This window comes from Pagrus pagrus (assembly GCF_965226575.1).
Source record: "Pagrus pagrus genome assembly, chromosome: 9".
NCBI lineage: Eukaryota > Metazoa > Chordata > Actinopteri > Spariformes > Sparidae > Pagrus > Pagrus pagrus.
The window spans coordinates 18,680,949-18,696,216 of NC_140193.1; the positions used below are offsets into that span (position 1 = coordinate 18,680,949).

The 15,268-nt window shown below is 42.1% G+C and overlaps 1 protein-coding gene across 1 annotated transcript; it reads right to left on the reverse strand.

Annotated features, from left to right (window-relative positions):
• Window positions 1–200: 200 nt before the first annotated feature.
• On the reverse strand, window positions 201–4,052 carry LOC311262442 (protocadherin 8; the record flags this gene model as incomplete). The annotated part of the gene is made up of 4 exons (XM_084361822.1): window positions 201–1,002; window positions 1,109–1,242; window positions 1,496–1,566; window positions 1,695–4,052. The coding sequence occupies 4 exons, from the start codon at window positions 4,050–4,052 to the stop codon at window positions 653–655; spliced, it is 2,913 nt and encodes a 970-aa protein (XP_084217948.1). The 3' UTR covers window positions 201–652.
• Between the last annotated feature and the right edge of the window lie 11,216 nt (window positions 4,053–15,268).

The following is a 15,268-nucleotide window of genomic DNA, read 5'->3' on the forward strand; positions in this document are numbered from 1 at the left end:
GAATAACGTTCCATATTCACAACACGACGTCTCTCAGTTGAATTTATGTATTTTGTGATCTCTCTGTGCTCGACCCATTGTCACATTTGAGAACATTTGCTGAATAAATGACAGCTTTTGTTATTTTGATCACACTTTTATTGGAAAAGAAACGCAGTGTGCGTCATTGAATACATTTATACAGGAACTAACATGAATAAACATTATATACAGTGTTTTTTATAGCAATTTCTCTCACCTAAAAAAATATGTACACCTCTTAAAGGTGCACTGTGTTGTTTTGGGGAAGAAATCATTGACTGATAGTAAATAAACAAACTCTCTTTGTTTTCCTGACTGAATAAACATAGTGACCTTAAAGGACAATGCAGTTTCATACTGTTTTACTTTGTTTATATGTGGCGGACCCTGCCACCTTTCTAGCTTCAAACTCTGGGGACCTTATTTTCCTCTAAGAACAGCTTGTTTTTAATCAGTTATGGAATAAATAAATATTTCTGAGTTTGTATTATCACCTCATTAACATTGCAAATATAAAAATTCTGAGTTGGAATTTCTTCTCCAAAACTACATAGTGCCCCTTTAAACACCTAGGAATAACCACTTTTGTGATTTTTCTTTAAAATCTAAATTATCTTATGAACATGTTTAATTAAAAGATAGTTGCAACCTCTAATGCCGTGGCCACAGTTACAATATTGGGACTCTGCTTGTGGATTTCAGCTCCTCCAACAGCAGCCTCACGCTGCTGCTGAGGGAAGTAAGAAGGGAGGGTCCCCGTCCTGGAGAAGCTCTGCATGCTGCTCCTTGATTTCGGGCGATTGGTGCCATAGCCAGAATCCTTCCAGGAGTGGTGATACCCGTGAAGATTGTTGAAGACCGGCGCGGGGGAGAAGCCTATTGTGTATGCATTATCTCTGGGGGCCCTGAAGCTCTGTGGTGCCACTGCACAGTAGGTGCCTTGGCAGTCCGAAGATAAGCTGTTAGCAGCGCTGGATGAACCTGAAATGCAAGAAATAAATAAAAATAAATAAATGAATAAGGATGAGAAATTGCTGTTGCAGATGTTACATTTGTCATCTGTGTCACGTGTGTTCAGTTCACTCACTTTTTAGCCTTGGGTGGAAGGTTGTAAAATTCTTCTTGCCACCGTCGCCGCTGACATCAGAGTCGCTGTCGTTGAAGTCACTGTCCCCTTTGCCACTGTCCTTCACGCTCAGCTGGTCAGTGTTGCCAATGCCACTGCGGATACAATCAACAGATACAGTATGAGCCACCGCTGCATGCGCATTAGCTTGATTATTGATGCCCTCTTTTTTCATGCGAGGCCTGCCTGTCTCCATCCAACCCATCTAACCTCATTCCACAGGAAAGAGCCACGAGCAAAACTACATGTACCAAATGTTAATCACCGTCTGTGTTCAGAGAGGCTCGACTGTGCAACAAAAGCACATTCTTATCTGGGGAAAAAGAAATAACATTGAGTTGTCTTCACCTCACTTGCAAGCAGTATTTGTCGCCTTGCCACACAGATGTTGCTTGGAAATGCTTCGAGGGCAGGAACATCTGAGGGAGCAAAACAAGACGACAGCAGAGAAGCTTAGTTTCCATTCCTGGTACTGAGATCAAGGGAACATCATATGCATATGAAAATACAAAGATGAAAAAGAATATACTCTTGTAAGTTGGCTCACCTTTGACTCGGAGTCCCCGCTCCTCTCCTCATACAGGCAGGAGTCATCCAAGGAGGAGGTTCTCTCGTGGAAGAAGCCTCTCTGGCCGGTGTATATGTTGGGTTCTGTTGAGCCCAGCATGGCCATGGGCCCGCCGTCGAACAGGCTGTGGCACACTTCCCTCTTGGGGCCACGGTTTCTCCCCCCACGGCTGAGCTTGCATGTGACAACAACCACCACAATTGCAATCAGCAACAACGCGCACCCCCCTCCGAGCATGATAATGACAATTAGTGAGCCATCCAAGCTGGAGCCTCCTTCCTCGCTCGACCGCAGCACAATGACGACCTGGTCTTCAGAGGGCTCCGTCTCTGTGATCACAAACCTAACAGTGGCACTGCTGGAGAGCGGGGACCTGCCACCGTCACTCACGGTGATTTTCATTTCCAGCACGTCGCCAATTTCAGCCGTCAGCTTTTGTTTCAAGGCGATCTCTCCCGTGTCTTTGTTGATCGCGAAAATCTTCGGGTCACCCTGCACGATTTGATAGGAGAGCTCGGCGTTCATTCCCTCATCCTCGTCCTCGGCTGAGACTCTCAGGGCCAGGTAGCCGGCAGGTGCGTTGACAGGCAGGGGGATGTCAGCGGAGTCGTTCACCAGGACGGGGAAGGTGAAGTAGGGATAGTTGTCATTCTGATCCACGACTCTGATCCTGATTGTTGAGGTGCTTGAGAGGGAGGGGGAGCCTCTGTCTTCAGCTTGGATCACCAGGTCGATGTGCTGAAGAGTCTCATAGTCATAAGACCTCAAAGTGTACAAAGAGCCTGAGAGTGAATCCACAGAGACATAAGTGGACACTGGAGATCCTCCTGGCACCTCTGAGTCTATGACTTTGTAAGACACTTTGGCATTCTTCCCCACATCTGGGTCTCGTGCTACAACAGTGGTGACATATGAGCCTGGGATATTATTCTCCAGGACTGAAACTTCATACAGAGACTTGCTGAAGAGGGGAGGGTTGTCGTTCTCATCCGTCACACGGATGGTATACTGCCTGACTGTTTTAAAAGGGGGGGTTCCCAAATCTTCAGCCACCACTGTGAGGTTATACTCGGGGATCCTCTCTCTGTCTAAAGCAGTGCTGGTTATAATCATGAAAGAGTCACTGTAGGCTTGCTGGAGGGTGAAGTGCTCGTGCCCGAGCAGGCTGATGCGCACGTACCCGTTGGAGCCAGAGTCTCTGTCCGAGGTGCTGATCAGAGCCACGAAGCTCTCCGCGGCCGCAGCCTCCGTGATGTAGGCGACCCCATCGCTGCTGGAGGTCATCGGCTTGATGCTGATTTCCGGCGCGTTGTCGTTCACGTCCACGATGTCTATCACAACTTTGCAGCCGGACGGGACGGAGTTGGCGCCCAGATCTGACGCTTTGACGCTCAGCTCGTACGACCTCCTCTTCTCGAAATCCACCAGCGCCTTCAAGGTCACGTCCCCGGAATACGGGTCGATGTGGAAGAGGCGTGCAACATCTGGAGAGAGCCCGTCCGCGAACGCGTACACCACCTCGCCGTTAATGCCGTCATCCGGGTCAAACGCGTGCACCCTGAGGACTCTGCGACCCACAGGGGAGTCTTCATTCAGCTCAACTTTCAGAGAGCTGTGCTCAAACGTCGGGCTGTTGTCGTTAAAGTCGAGCACTTTGATGTTTACAACCATCGACCCCGACTTTGCGTGCGCTCCTCCGTCAGTGGCAGTCACCTCGATGGTGTAGGAGTCCTCCACCTCCCTGTCCAGCTCCCTCACCAGCACCAGCTCTGCAAACTTCACTCCATCCTCCCGATCGCGCACTTCAATCGCAAAGTGAGCGGACGGGGAGATGTTGTAGCTCTGGATGTAGTTCTCACCCACATCCTGGTCGAGAGCGATCTGCAGCGGGAACCTGGAGTCCAGCGGGACGTTCTCCACGATCTCCAAACTCGTCTCGTTGCGCGGAAAGCGGGGAGAGTGGTCGTTGATGTCCTTCACCTCGATCTCCACGTGGATGAGCTGGAACTTTTCCTTGGAGTGGGCCACGATGTCGAAGCTGATGAAGCAACGCGGAGACCTGGGGCACAGCTGCTCCCGATCGATGGTCTCCGCGACGCTCAGCAGCCCGTCGGTGTCCCTCATTTCAATCACAGAAGAGTTGTTTTCCTGCATGAAGCGGAACGAGGTGTCGGGGTCATCGGCCGGATCGATCTTTAAATCTTGGGACAAATTCCCAATCTCCGTCCCGGGTGCGTCCTCCTCGTAGGTGACATACCTCGTGGTTGTACACCGAGCTGTGTAAAATAAAGCAAACAGCACGCACAGTCCAACTCCTGCGAAACTGCAAAATCCCATGTTGAGGAGTTACACAGCGCTGCTCAAACAAGTCATAAATGATGCAAAGAGTCCTCCACTCGTGTTGTGTCAGGTCGATTCACAACTGTGTCAAACTCTGACTTTGCTGTGGGTCTATAAGCCCCGGTCTATGCAAATAGCCTGCCCCATCGACCAATGGCCTTCCAGTGGACCACCAACAGGGCGACGTTTGGCCCCGCAGCAAACTGCGGCTGCTGCTGCTCACTTTTGTGTGTGCAAATGGTTTATTAGATAAACTGATTGTGGGGCTTTAATCAGGCTGCTAACAGCGTTACTTAAATAAATCTGCACCTGGTAATTAATTAGCTAACTAAATCACTTAAGGGAGGACTGTAGTTGATAGGACTTAGAGCCATCAGATGGAGCTGAAGCCTACCTGTTGAAAGCCTGAAGGACCAACCGGCTGTTAGGAAATTATGCAGACGCTGGGGTGGAAAGAGATAAAAAAATAAATAAATAAATAAAGAAGATCCACATGTCAATGAGATTATAATTGCTGATTGCTGCTGCAAAAGTAAAGAGAAGGGCTCACAACATCAGAAACGATGAGCATCGACCCAGAATGTAGTTTTGCTGTACTTTTATTGAAATGAACAACAGTGGTGTAGGAAGTTCTGAGATTATTTTGCACTATGGAAGATATTTTAATCAGTAGAGGCTTTAAATGACAACACAACAAAAGTTAATGCCGTTTTTACTTTGTTCATGTGTGGCGGACCCTGCCACTTTTCTAGCTTCAAACAGTGTTCTAGGGACCTTATTTTATTATTAAGCTCATTAATATAGTATACATTAACATTTTATATATAACAAGTGTTTGAATTTCTTCTCCAAAACGACATAGTGCCCCTTTAAAGCATCAACATGTTATGTACTCTTCTTTTTTTTACATTTATAACAGATGTTTCATTTATATATAATTGAAATGTTATGTATTTGTGTATATGTAAGTGTATACGTATTTTTCATTCACTCTTGTTATTTTGCAGTTGTCCTACCCATTTGCCAGCCAGGGTGGAGGAAGGAAGGATGGGAAACTCTCAGTACTGAAGGGGCACATAAGAGCCCTTTTGTCAGGTAGCTGATGAGTCTCCTATTATACATGGATACACAGTACTGTGCTTGTATAGTTAGATTAAAATCATCAATGTCAAGTATTATATACATTTAAACGCTGACGATACCTCCAGCATTGAGAAAAATCAAATTTGATACCAAAAAAAACACATAAATGTAGTCAGTTACAAGTCCTTAATTCAAAAATGTACTTAAGAAAACTGTGATAAGAAAAATAAAAGCTTCTTTCAGAGTGTTTTATTTGATATATTAATTAATGGGCTACACTCTATAATAAGGGTACAAATGATACACTGAAATAATGCTTAGCTACATGACAATTTAATGCATGAAATAATACATGATGTATCAGGAATCCCTGTTGCTCATTATTAACAAATGATCAAGTAAATATGACTTCATCAGTTCAGGAACAGTAGGAACATAAGCCTGTGTTTTTAGCAAGCTGGTTGCCAGATGCAAACGTTCACATACTAAACTTAAACGGTCAGATAAATCAACTTTAACGCAACTCAAAATCGAGCTAAATCCACAGCATATCAGTTCATGTTTGACGTAACTGTGAATTAACATTCATTAACTGATGATCTATTAAGAATGAACAAATGACATAAAGTCACAGCGACTCGGTCATTTGTTAATGTGAGGTATTTATGATTCATCCTGCATTAATGGATGCATTAAATCATCATGAGTCATGCATTAGATAAGCAGTACTTAGTCCATATGTGAGCGTTCCTAGTTGCACTCAGTCTAATTCTGAGTGGAGTTTGTGTTCATGCTAAAAACCACATGTTCACAAATCTTGTCTCAAATGTGGAGACCCAAGTTAAGAAAGTGCAGTGAATGAACACCAGGGTCCTGTCAAATACATTCTGACCGATGCAGCGGGGCGAATCTCCATCCAATAAGTACGTTCCTTCAATATGATTTGTAGCATTTATTATAAAGTGTTAGCGGTATAATTGATAAATGGTGAATTTATAGTTAATGAAACAACAAACGATGAAATGCTTCATAAACCATGTATGAAGCTATTGTTTACTGTCAAGTTGCAACTGGTGTTTACAAATCTTCACAATTGCAAAATTCCTCATTTGTTAACATTGAAATAAAGTTTGATTAACTATAAATTTGCCATTTATTAATGGTGGCTATTATAAAGTGCAACCGTGTCAGCCGTTCATGTGTAAGCAGCATTTTAATGTTGTTGTTGCTCGAGGTGGAGCTAGGTTTTAATTATGTTTTATCTTGATGGGTCGGTTAACTTATAGCAATAAACAAAGTTTCAGGTTTTTCATGCAACTAGTTAAAAGTAATCAGGTAACTTGTAACTTCAGCTTTCAGGTAAGTGTAGTTCAGTTAAAAGTACAATATTTTCCCCTTAAACGTAAAGTGAACATATAAAATGGTATAAAATGGAAATACTCAATATACATAAACACACTTCTTAATTTAAAGTGCTTAGTTACTTTCAACCAATAGATGAAAAGCAGTGAGTAATGCTAATATGAAACTGGAGAAAGCATCTAATAAAAGAGGATCTTAGAACTGGATATATTTCATTGTTATTCATACACACCTATGTATTATAATCATGCAGTGTCATCAAACACATCACACTGACATTTAAGCTTAATAAAACCCAAACAGAATCTATAAATATTTATTTCAACACTCCTTTTTCTCTCTCAATCACACGTATTCATGTAGACATAGCCCATCAATAATCTGCATAATAAAGCAAAGGCAGACATCCATCTTTCTGTTATGCATCCGTAGACAAGGTCTCATCTGCTCAAATAGCAGAGGAGGAATTTCAATGTGATGCTGTAAATAAAACAGCCCCATCAAGTCAAACAAGTGTCATTTGATTGGTGTTGTGTGTTGGACACGCACAGTGTTAATTACACATAATGTACAGTGTATCATTAGAAGAAAAAAAGCAGCAATCATAACCATCTGTATTGTAATAAACAATTAAATTCACCTAATTGAACCTTTTCAACTATAGTTCTAAAACAAGAGCCTTGGAAGTTGGAAGACAAAAGAAGTGCTGGCTACACTGAAAGAGTCCTCCTCCCACTTAAACACACACACACACACACACACACACACACACACACACACACACACAAACACAAACATACATCCACCAGAAACAGCTCCCATAGTGATAACAAAAGCGCATGAGTCAACCAGACCTTTGTCAACCATATGGGTGATTAGCTTTTGCTGATTAAAAGGCGTCTGCAGCTCTTCAAAGGGCTCTTGACACCTCACAAAAGTTTGGCTGAGAGAAGTCTGAGCCCCCGAGAGGGCACATACAGGAAGGTGTGAGAAATCACACAATAAACAGCCACACGGACCTGAGATAGTTGTGATAATGTGTCAGCAAGAGGTGATAAGGAGCTCCATGCTGCCATATGTGTTACACAAGCGCAGTTTTGCTTATATAAATGTTCATCCACCCGTCCACCCTTCTGTCCAACTATCCTTCTGTCCATCCATCCATCCATCTTTAAAGTGGTAAACAAGTCCAGCTTTGCTAAAAGACTGAATGTCAATCCATACATACATCATTTCCTGCCGTTTATTCAGGGAAGGGGCAGGGTCACAGCAGGCTAAGCATGTTCATTTGTCAGTCTCCCCTGCAATGTTTTCTAGTTCCTCCTCAGGGATCCCAAGACAGTTCAGATGAATAATCTTTCCATCATCTTCCGGGTCTACCTCGAGGTCTCCTACTGGCCGGACATGCCTGGAAAACCTCGCCCACGACAGGCATTGACGACCTCCTGACCATAACCCCGAGCAGCCGCCTCCACAATGAAGGCTTTGAACATGCATGAGAAATTCTTCCAGAGATGAGCGATTAAGACCCTCAGACAGGAGCCTCAGCTAGACGTTCGCAGTTTAAACTTATAACAAGTTCTCTCAGATCTCAGAGCCAATCGTTCTGGTACTAAGTACATTTATGAATCACCCTCGAACGTGGTGTTTGATATGGCCAACGCATGACTAGTACAGAAGTCCAATAACAAAGCGCCAGTGAGGTTCAGATTGGGCATGCCCTGTTTAATAAATGTGATAAATGTGAAAATTGATTTTTCTTTTTCAGATAATGTTGCCTGCTTTTCTTGGCAAGAATACCAAGCAGCGTGAACACAAAAAAACAAAAAAAACAAAAAAAAGTGAAAACACTTTCCAGCAGAGTAAGCCCATTCATAATGCATGCTATTGAAAGCTGCAGTATTTGCATATTGAACTTGGAACGTGCTCCAGTCAGATTACATTACAGCAGAAGCGGATGTGAAGAGTTTGTTCTCAAATCCACAAGACACTGAACCAACAAGTGGTTTCCCCAGATGCTGAAGCCTGCATTATGCCACAAATCATTCAATTGAGTGCTGTTTTGTTCTATACGCTCGGGCTGGCCAATACAAAATCAAACACAAATCATTAATCCTGTAAAAGCAACAGCATCGGGAGAAATATTATCACGTCGAGTGCAAACATGAAAGGTTGCCTCTATCTCTCATAATCTACTACTTTGTTGGTTATATTTATTCGCTCGCTATCTCTATTTTCATCCTTAATCAAAAACAAGATCAAGCTGAACGTGGAGGGGGATCAAACATAAGATACTTTGCTGCCATTACCAGACACACAAAGCCTTCAGCACAATAGTCCCATGCTGGCTGGGTGTTGAAATCCAGGATTTTATGGCTGCGAGGAGTCAGAAGGTAAGGCAGAATTATTAGCCAAATTAGTTGTTTGCCACTAAGAGGATTACACTTTAATCTTATCAAATGCCTCACGCACTTACCACTTTGTGTTGCAACGGTTTCAAGGTAACAGCTGAGCAGCTGTAGATGAAAATATTTCAGTCTTGAATTAAGAGCACAGACATAATGATTAAAGCAGGGGGTGATGACTTGCTCATTTGTGATTTTGTCTACGTGCCCGAGGTTGTGTCTGAGCTAACTGCCTCAATATTTAACATCACCTACTCATGTCTCGAGTATTTTTCTGATCAATACATCACTACAAGGTCACCAGAGGTCTGACCACAAACAAAGCCCGACTAACACAGGAGTGATACTTGTTTGTCACTTAAGTCAGGTGATTAATGCAGATCACGGCTTGATTAAGACGTGTGTGGTGACAGTAAGAGCATCAGAGCAGATTAATGGCTTTGGCCATCTGTTCTTCTCGCCGAGGTGATTTTAATTAATGGTAAGAATATTGTTAATCTTGCCTTGGCAGTCGACATCGCAGTGATCTCGATGATGGTCAGAAATCAGTCTGATGTCAACCAGCCTTTGACATTATTTTGAATTCCATGTGAAGATTGTGTCTTCTCCTCCTCGCACGCCACCAGGTAGGAAGGCAGGAAAAGCATTTGGTGACACCGGGAGCAGTAATCCTGGCATATGCCACTGGGAACAAATGTCTCAAAGGCCCACCTTTTGGATAACAGCCACCATGTCACCCACTGCTAGAAAATTGTCAGCCAAGTTTTTTTCTTTTTTTTTCTTTTTTTGTTTTAGAGTTTCTAGGTTTCCAGTTTTCAGCCAAATACTTTCAAGATGCAGGAAAATGCTAAAAGGGCTTCATGAAAATGATATTTTTGATATGTTTACTGTTATCTATCACAGTCTAATTTTGCCTGTCTCACTGAGATTACTGTGTTGGGATTTTCTTTTTATAACAATGGCAAAATATAGAGTTGCAGTGATCAACAGGTGAGCCGGGATCATTGCAGTTTTATTTATAGGTTTTGGTTTGTTTGGGTTTACGCTGTCATGAAACTATATAAATTGCATTCCTGCAGATAAATATACCATGCACAAACAGACAGAGTGGCACAGATACAGAGTAGGGCCACATACAGTACAGGGGTGTGCATATAATGGAAAATGAACATGAAGCAACAAACAAGCTGCACAAAAGAAAAACACTAAGAGATACATCTCTGACTGTTTAAATGAAAGCTGTGACATGCAAATTTTGTAACCATAGGTGTTGCATGCTGTCACAGATATATTTAGGATTAAATGTTAAGAAATGAACTAAGGTTCTTATACTTTGATGGATTACATTGTCTTATTAACTGTTCAAAAAGACTTTATAATAAGCGTATAACTAATAAATGCTTAACTAATGCTTGACTTATGATGATTTAAAGGTGCACTATGTAGTTTTGGGGAAGACATTTTAATCACAAGAGAAAGATCTTCATTAAAGGACAACACAATCTCATACTGTTTTACTTTTCTAGTTTCCAGCTTCAAACAGTGTTCTGGGACATTATTTTCCTCTGATAACAGTTTGTTCATTCAGTTATGGAAAAAATAACTATTTCTGAGTTTGTATCAGAAACTCAGAAACCTCATTAATACTGTAAATATAAAAAATCTGAGTTTGAATTTCTTTTCCAGAACGACATGGTGCCCCTTTAATGTATTAATTAACCCACAGAAACCCAAGCAGTTTCTGGGTGTCTTTTGCTCTCTGTACACTTGTACTTCATTGCAATATATAAGCCCCGTACCTCTATGGAAAGAGCACGACCAAGGCTTGAAGCAGAGGGAAAAGTGTCTTTCATGCAGTGCAACACAGTGATAATGCCATAATTCAAGAAAGAGAAATCGTGAGTTGAATTTCTTTAATAATTTATTGACAATTGATGATTTAATGCGTTAAATAATGGAGGATGTATCATGGATTGCTGTTGCTCACCGTTTCGACTTCATGTAACTAGAGTTCAGACGTAATAGATCTTCACTTAATGAATGTTAATTCCCATATACTTCATGCATTAATTGATATGCGAACAAATTAGCTGGATTCCATTTACACAAAACTTTATCTCAGACCCATGTGTCTGCTCAGACTTTCTGAAAGCAGCTACTTTTTTTTCAATAAAACTGGTCATCAGATATAAACATTAACAGAATAACCAGAAATATATAATTACACTTGCACAGAATTGGCACAAAACTAACATCCCTTACTGATGACCTATTAAGTGTGAACTAATTGCATAAAGTCAGAGTGATTTGATAATTGTTTTAATGGTGAGCAACAGGAGTTGATGATACATCCTGCATTAATTAATGCATGAACTCATCATGAGTCATGCTTCAGTTAATAATTACTTAAGTAAATGATTCATACTCTTTTTGCAAAGTGTTACCTTCAAAGCTGACTTCTATTAATACCGAAGGGATTTCAATACGAAACATTACATACACGCAGTCTGATTAGTAATTGACCATACGACGGTAGCTGTGCTGAACTCTGTAAATCATCTCATCTCTGCCCATTTAACAATTTACACACAATCCCTGCTGCTAAATACCTAAATGAGCTCCTCTGATAACAATACAACCTTGAGTAGAGATAGACTTGTATTCAAGACGCAGCGTTTATTAAATTTAGATAGGAACAGACCCTTTTTTTTTTTTTTTAACCCAGGCTGGAAACTCAATCCAGCCATTTTTCAGGGCCAGGCCCTTATCAGTTTCCTCATCTCACTTTAACCTTAGGTGCTCTAATAAACTGGGGGTATACATGTCACCGCTCTGGCCGTGAGGGTCATGTGGAAGGTTTAATCTCGACCATTTGGGCTGTCTGAAAGGCAGATAAAACAAGATTATCCTGTGCTTGGTATTGGCTCTCGGTGTGACGAGAGGGTGGAAGCATGTGAGCAGCAGCTGTGGAGGTGCCAAATACTCAGACTGGCTAGTGGTCTCTGTTGCTTTTGGCACCTCCTGCGGCGCTACAGGCACAGATAACCCCCCAACCACAGCTCATCCTCGCAGCTCTCCAACTGATTACAACTGGCCAAATGTTTAACATACTGTCCCTAATCACACTTAACATTCTGTCACAATATGCTCCTAAATAGCTTTTAGGGCCATATAAATCACATAGGTACTTGTAGCCTTGATGTTATTAGGTCTAATTGTTTTTTCCTTCCTGTGTAGCTCTGTAACTAATGCATTCAGATCTTTTCAGCAGGGATGCAATCTCTTTTGCATAGCGACTGAATTTAGGACATATGAGGGGCAACTTAAAAAGATGTATTTGTAAAAACAAAGATCCATTATGGAAATAAATGCATAACATAAGAAAATCATAAAAAATGCGTGACTATTTTATGATAAATTAATTAGTCTATTAGGGCCAAGCATGAATAATACAGGGTTTGTCTGTAATAAGATCTCAGCGGACTCTACATGTTTTAAACAAATTCAGAACATTAATATGGATGCCGTGTAAACATGTTTCGAGGATTTTTTCATGTTGGCCACAAAAGGCTGAGTCTATTAAGAAATTTGGAAAGACAGATTTTGTTGTTTAAATCTCCTAAAAGCCGAGGCAGATCAAAAGAGGCATTAGTATTCAGAGACAAACCATGTTTGGCTGAGGTTCCTCTACCCCCACTCAACTCCAACCGTTCCCCACTGTGTAACTAATGCCCGCTGCCTGCGAACGATTGGAACAACAGTTGCTAGCTGCACTTCATTATGCATAAGCATTTTTGAATAAGCTTTGGCCATATGCACAAACAGGTATGCTACCGCTGCAGCACAACAATATCTGTCATTCTAATCTAAGCGCCGGGTGAGAAATTACAGAATCCTGCCTCGGCGCCGTCGACAAAATACCTGCTGAAGGATCATAATGACAAACAAAGAAAAACAGGTTTTTGGAATTGAGGCCAGTCATTTCAAAATGGGGAGTCGACCCTAAAGGTTTGGATTAAAACCAGGGATGAGAGTGCCATCTACAGGTTGAAACTTTGCCATGGAGACATCAGATGCAAGCGAGCCAGAACAAATCCTGAAAGCGTGTGCATCTTCTCACACAGACACAGATCATTAACTCTCTCACTAAAAAAAAAATAATAATTCAATATTTTGAACCACTTGTTTGAGAGAACATGTTGTCCTGACAGGCTAATTAGAGTCTGGCAACCTCAAAATACTGCACCGACCAACTGGATTCTTCTTGAAATCAGCTCCCCTCCTCTTGTGGCCTTGGTGTGTGCTTTATACTTCCTGTTGGTAAAGGCTCCACTATGGGTTTTCAGTCCAATTATGATGACTACTTCACATTTCATGCTTCATATTGAATTTCACCGCCTTAAGCTACACGGATGAGGGCCTCCAAAAGATCAGCAGGCCTGCACATTAACCTCCAGCGCGTGCTGATCTGCAGGCGCATATTTGACTTGACATAACCATATCCAACTTTCACTTTGATTTTCATCTTCCACGTCACTGCTGAACTGGTCATTGTAGATACTAAGAGCGCTTAGAAATGTCCTTGTTTCAGCGCGTCCGCAGCCGGGATGTGAACACTTGCAAATCCATATTCCCATGACTCCTTGGCTGTTACTATATCAGGTGAGGTAAATAAGCATTTGCTTGGTAGTCCTGGCTGTGAATAAATTTGATTCTCCCTTGGACGGTTATATTATTAAAAGCGGGGAAGATTAAGTATAGCCTCCTTGCTTGTGTGTGTGTGTGTGTGTGTGTGTGTGCACATGTAAAAATGTCTGTGCATGAGTATATTTATATGTGCCTCTATGTGTGTGTGTGGATGTGTATGTCAATGCTAATTTGCCTTTTCAAGGACCAGGTCCCTCTCCTCCTCCTCCTTGAATATATTTCACATCTCCATATTGCCATCCCAGAATGTCGCCTCCTTGAAGCAATTTCCTCTCAGCCATTATCTGATGGGTGAGAACTGCTTCCCATTGGCAGGTGCAGATGACACTTGGGCTGGGCAGGAGCTGGCTGTTAAACGTGGGACTGGCTCCTTACCAAGCTCCAGTCTGCCTGGTCCTGACAGCCCCCACAGGGCTGGCCACTGGGGGCGGACTGTTGGGCCAACTGGCCACTGAGGGGTGTAATCACTCCCTCTGACATATTTGGCACAGGCTATCCATTTGCTCCACAACAGAGAGGAGAGTGTGAGCGTCTTGCTTAATCCTGTTAGGCCAGGAGATGGCAACATTGAGGTGGGTGATGCACATTTGAAACAACCCAGTAATGCTTCATATCATCTAAGAAAGCAAGTAAGGACTAAATACTCATGGCAATTTGTGAAAAATGTTTCACTTGATGGCCCCCTATTGTGTTGTGTTACATGTTATTTTGCTCACAAGGAGAACAAAATAACAGGGATACAATATAATATATAATGTAATACGATAACCCGAAAATTACACATTATAAGCTTCATAAATATAGTGAAAAGCCTGTTGGAGGGCTATTACATGTAATTGCATGATATTTAACAGTAGGTTGACACACACACACTGTGGACACGTATATTAAAAGGTACATATTCACAGACAAAAGCTTCAAAAGATGTAGAATAGAGCAAGAGTTTACAATTAGGAATGCAAGATTGCAACAAAGGCACTCAAGAGGACGCCTATGGTGCATAATGTGTGTGTGTGCACGAGTGGAGCAGGGAGATAGATTAATGTTGAGGGGCATCAGCTTAGAGGATGTTTTGTTTCCCCACTGTGTGCCGAGTGCAGAGGGGAGTTAAGGGATTCCAATCTGGTCGTCGAGTCCTGCGGTGCGAAGAATGTTTGGAGTGCGCTTGGTGATAGCGGACTCCATTACGGGGCTGAGTCTCAGGGTAGCCTGCCATTGTGCCGGCAAGCGAGGAGGTTAATCAGATCCCGGCTCCATTATGAATGCTTGCTATTTCTAAAGGGCTCTATGAATAGAATACTGTAAGCTCTCATAAAAATGAATCCGGGGCTGTGTGCTTTTACAGAACAAGGCCTGATAAAGAATAGTGTCGGTGTACATTTGAGGAGATTTCATGTTCTCCAGAGCAAAAAAGCAAATGAGTGTTTTATGGGGGCCTAGTTATTAATTATCTGAGATTAAGAAATTCTCTCTCCAGCTCCTCAGCCATGTTTCCCATGTCTGCTTTGTTTGCTGTTGAGGGCAGATTATCTTAATTGATTTTTTTAAGTATTAAATTAATTTCATATTGCGATTCAATGACATCCACTCGCGCAAATTGGCTCGCATGTTATCAGCCCCTGCTCATTAAACACTTTGTGAAAAAAACTTTTCAGG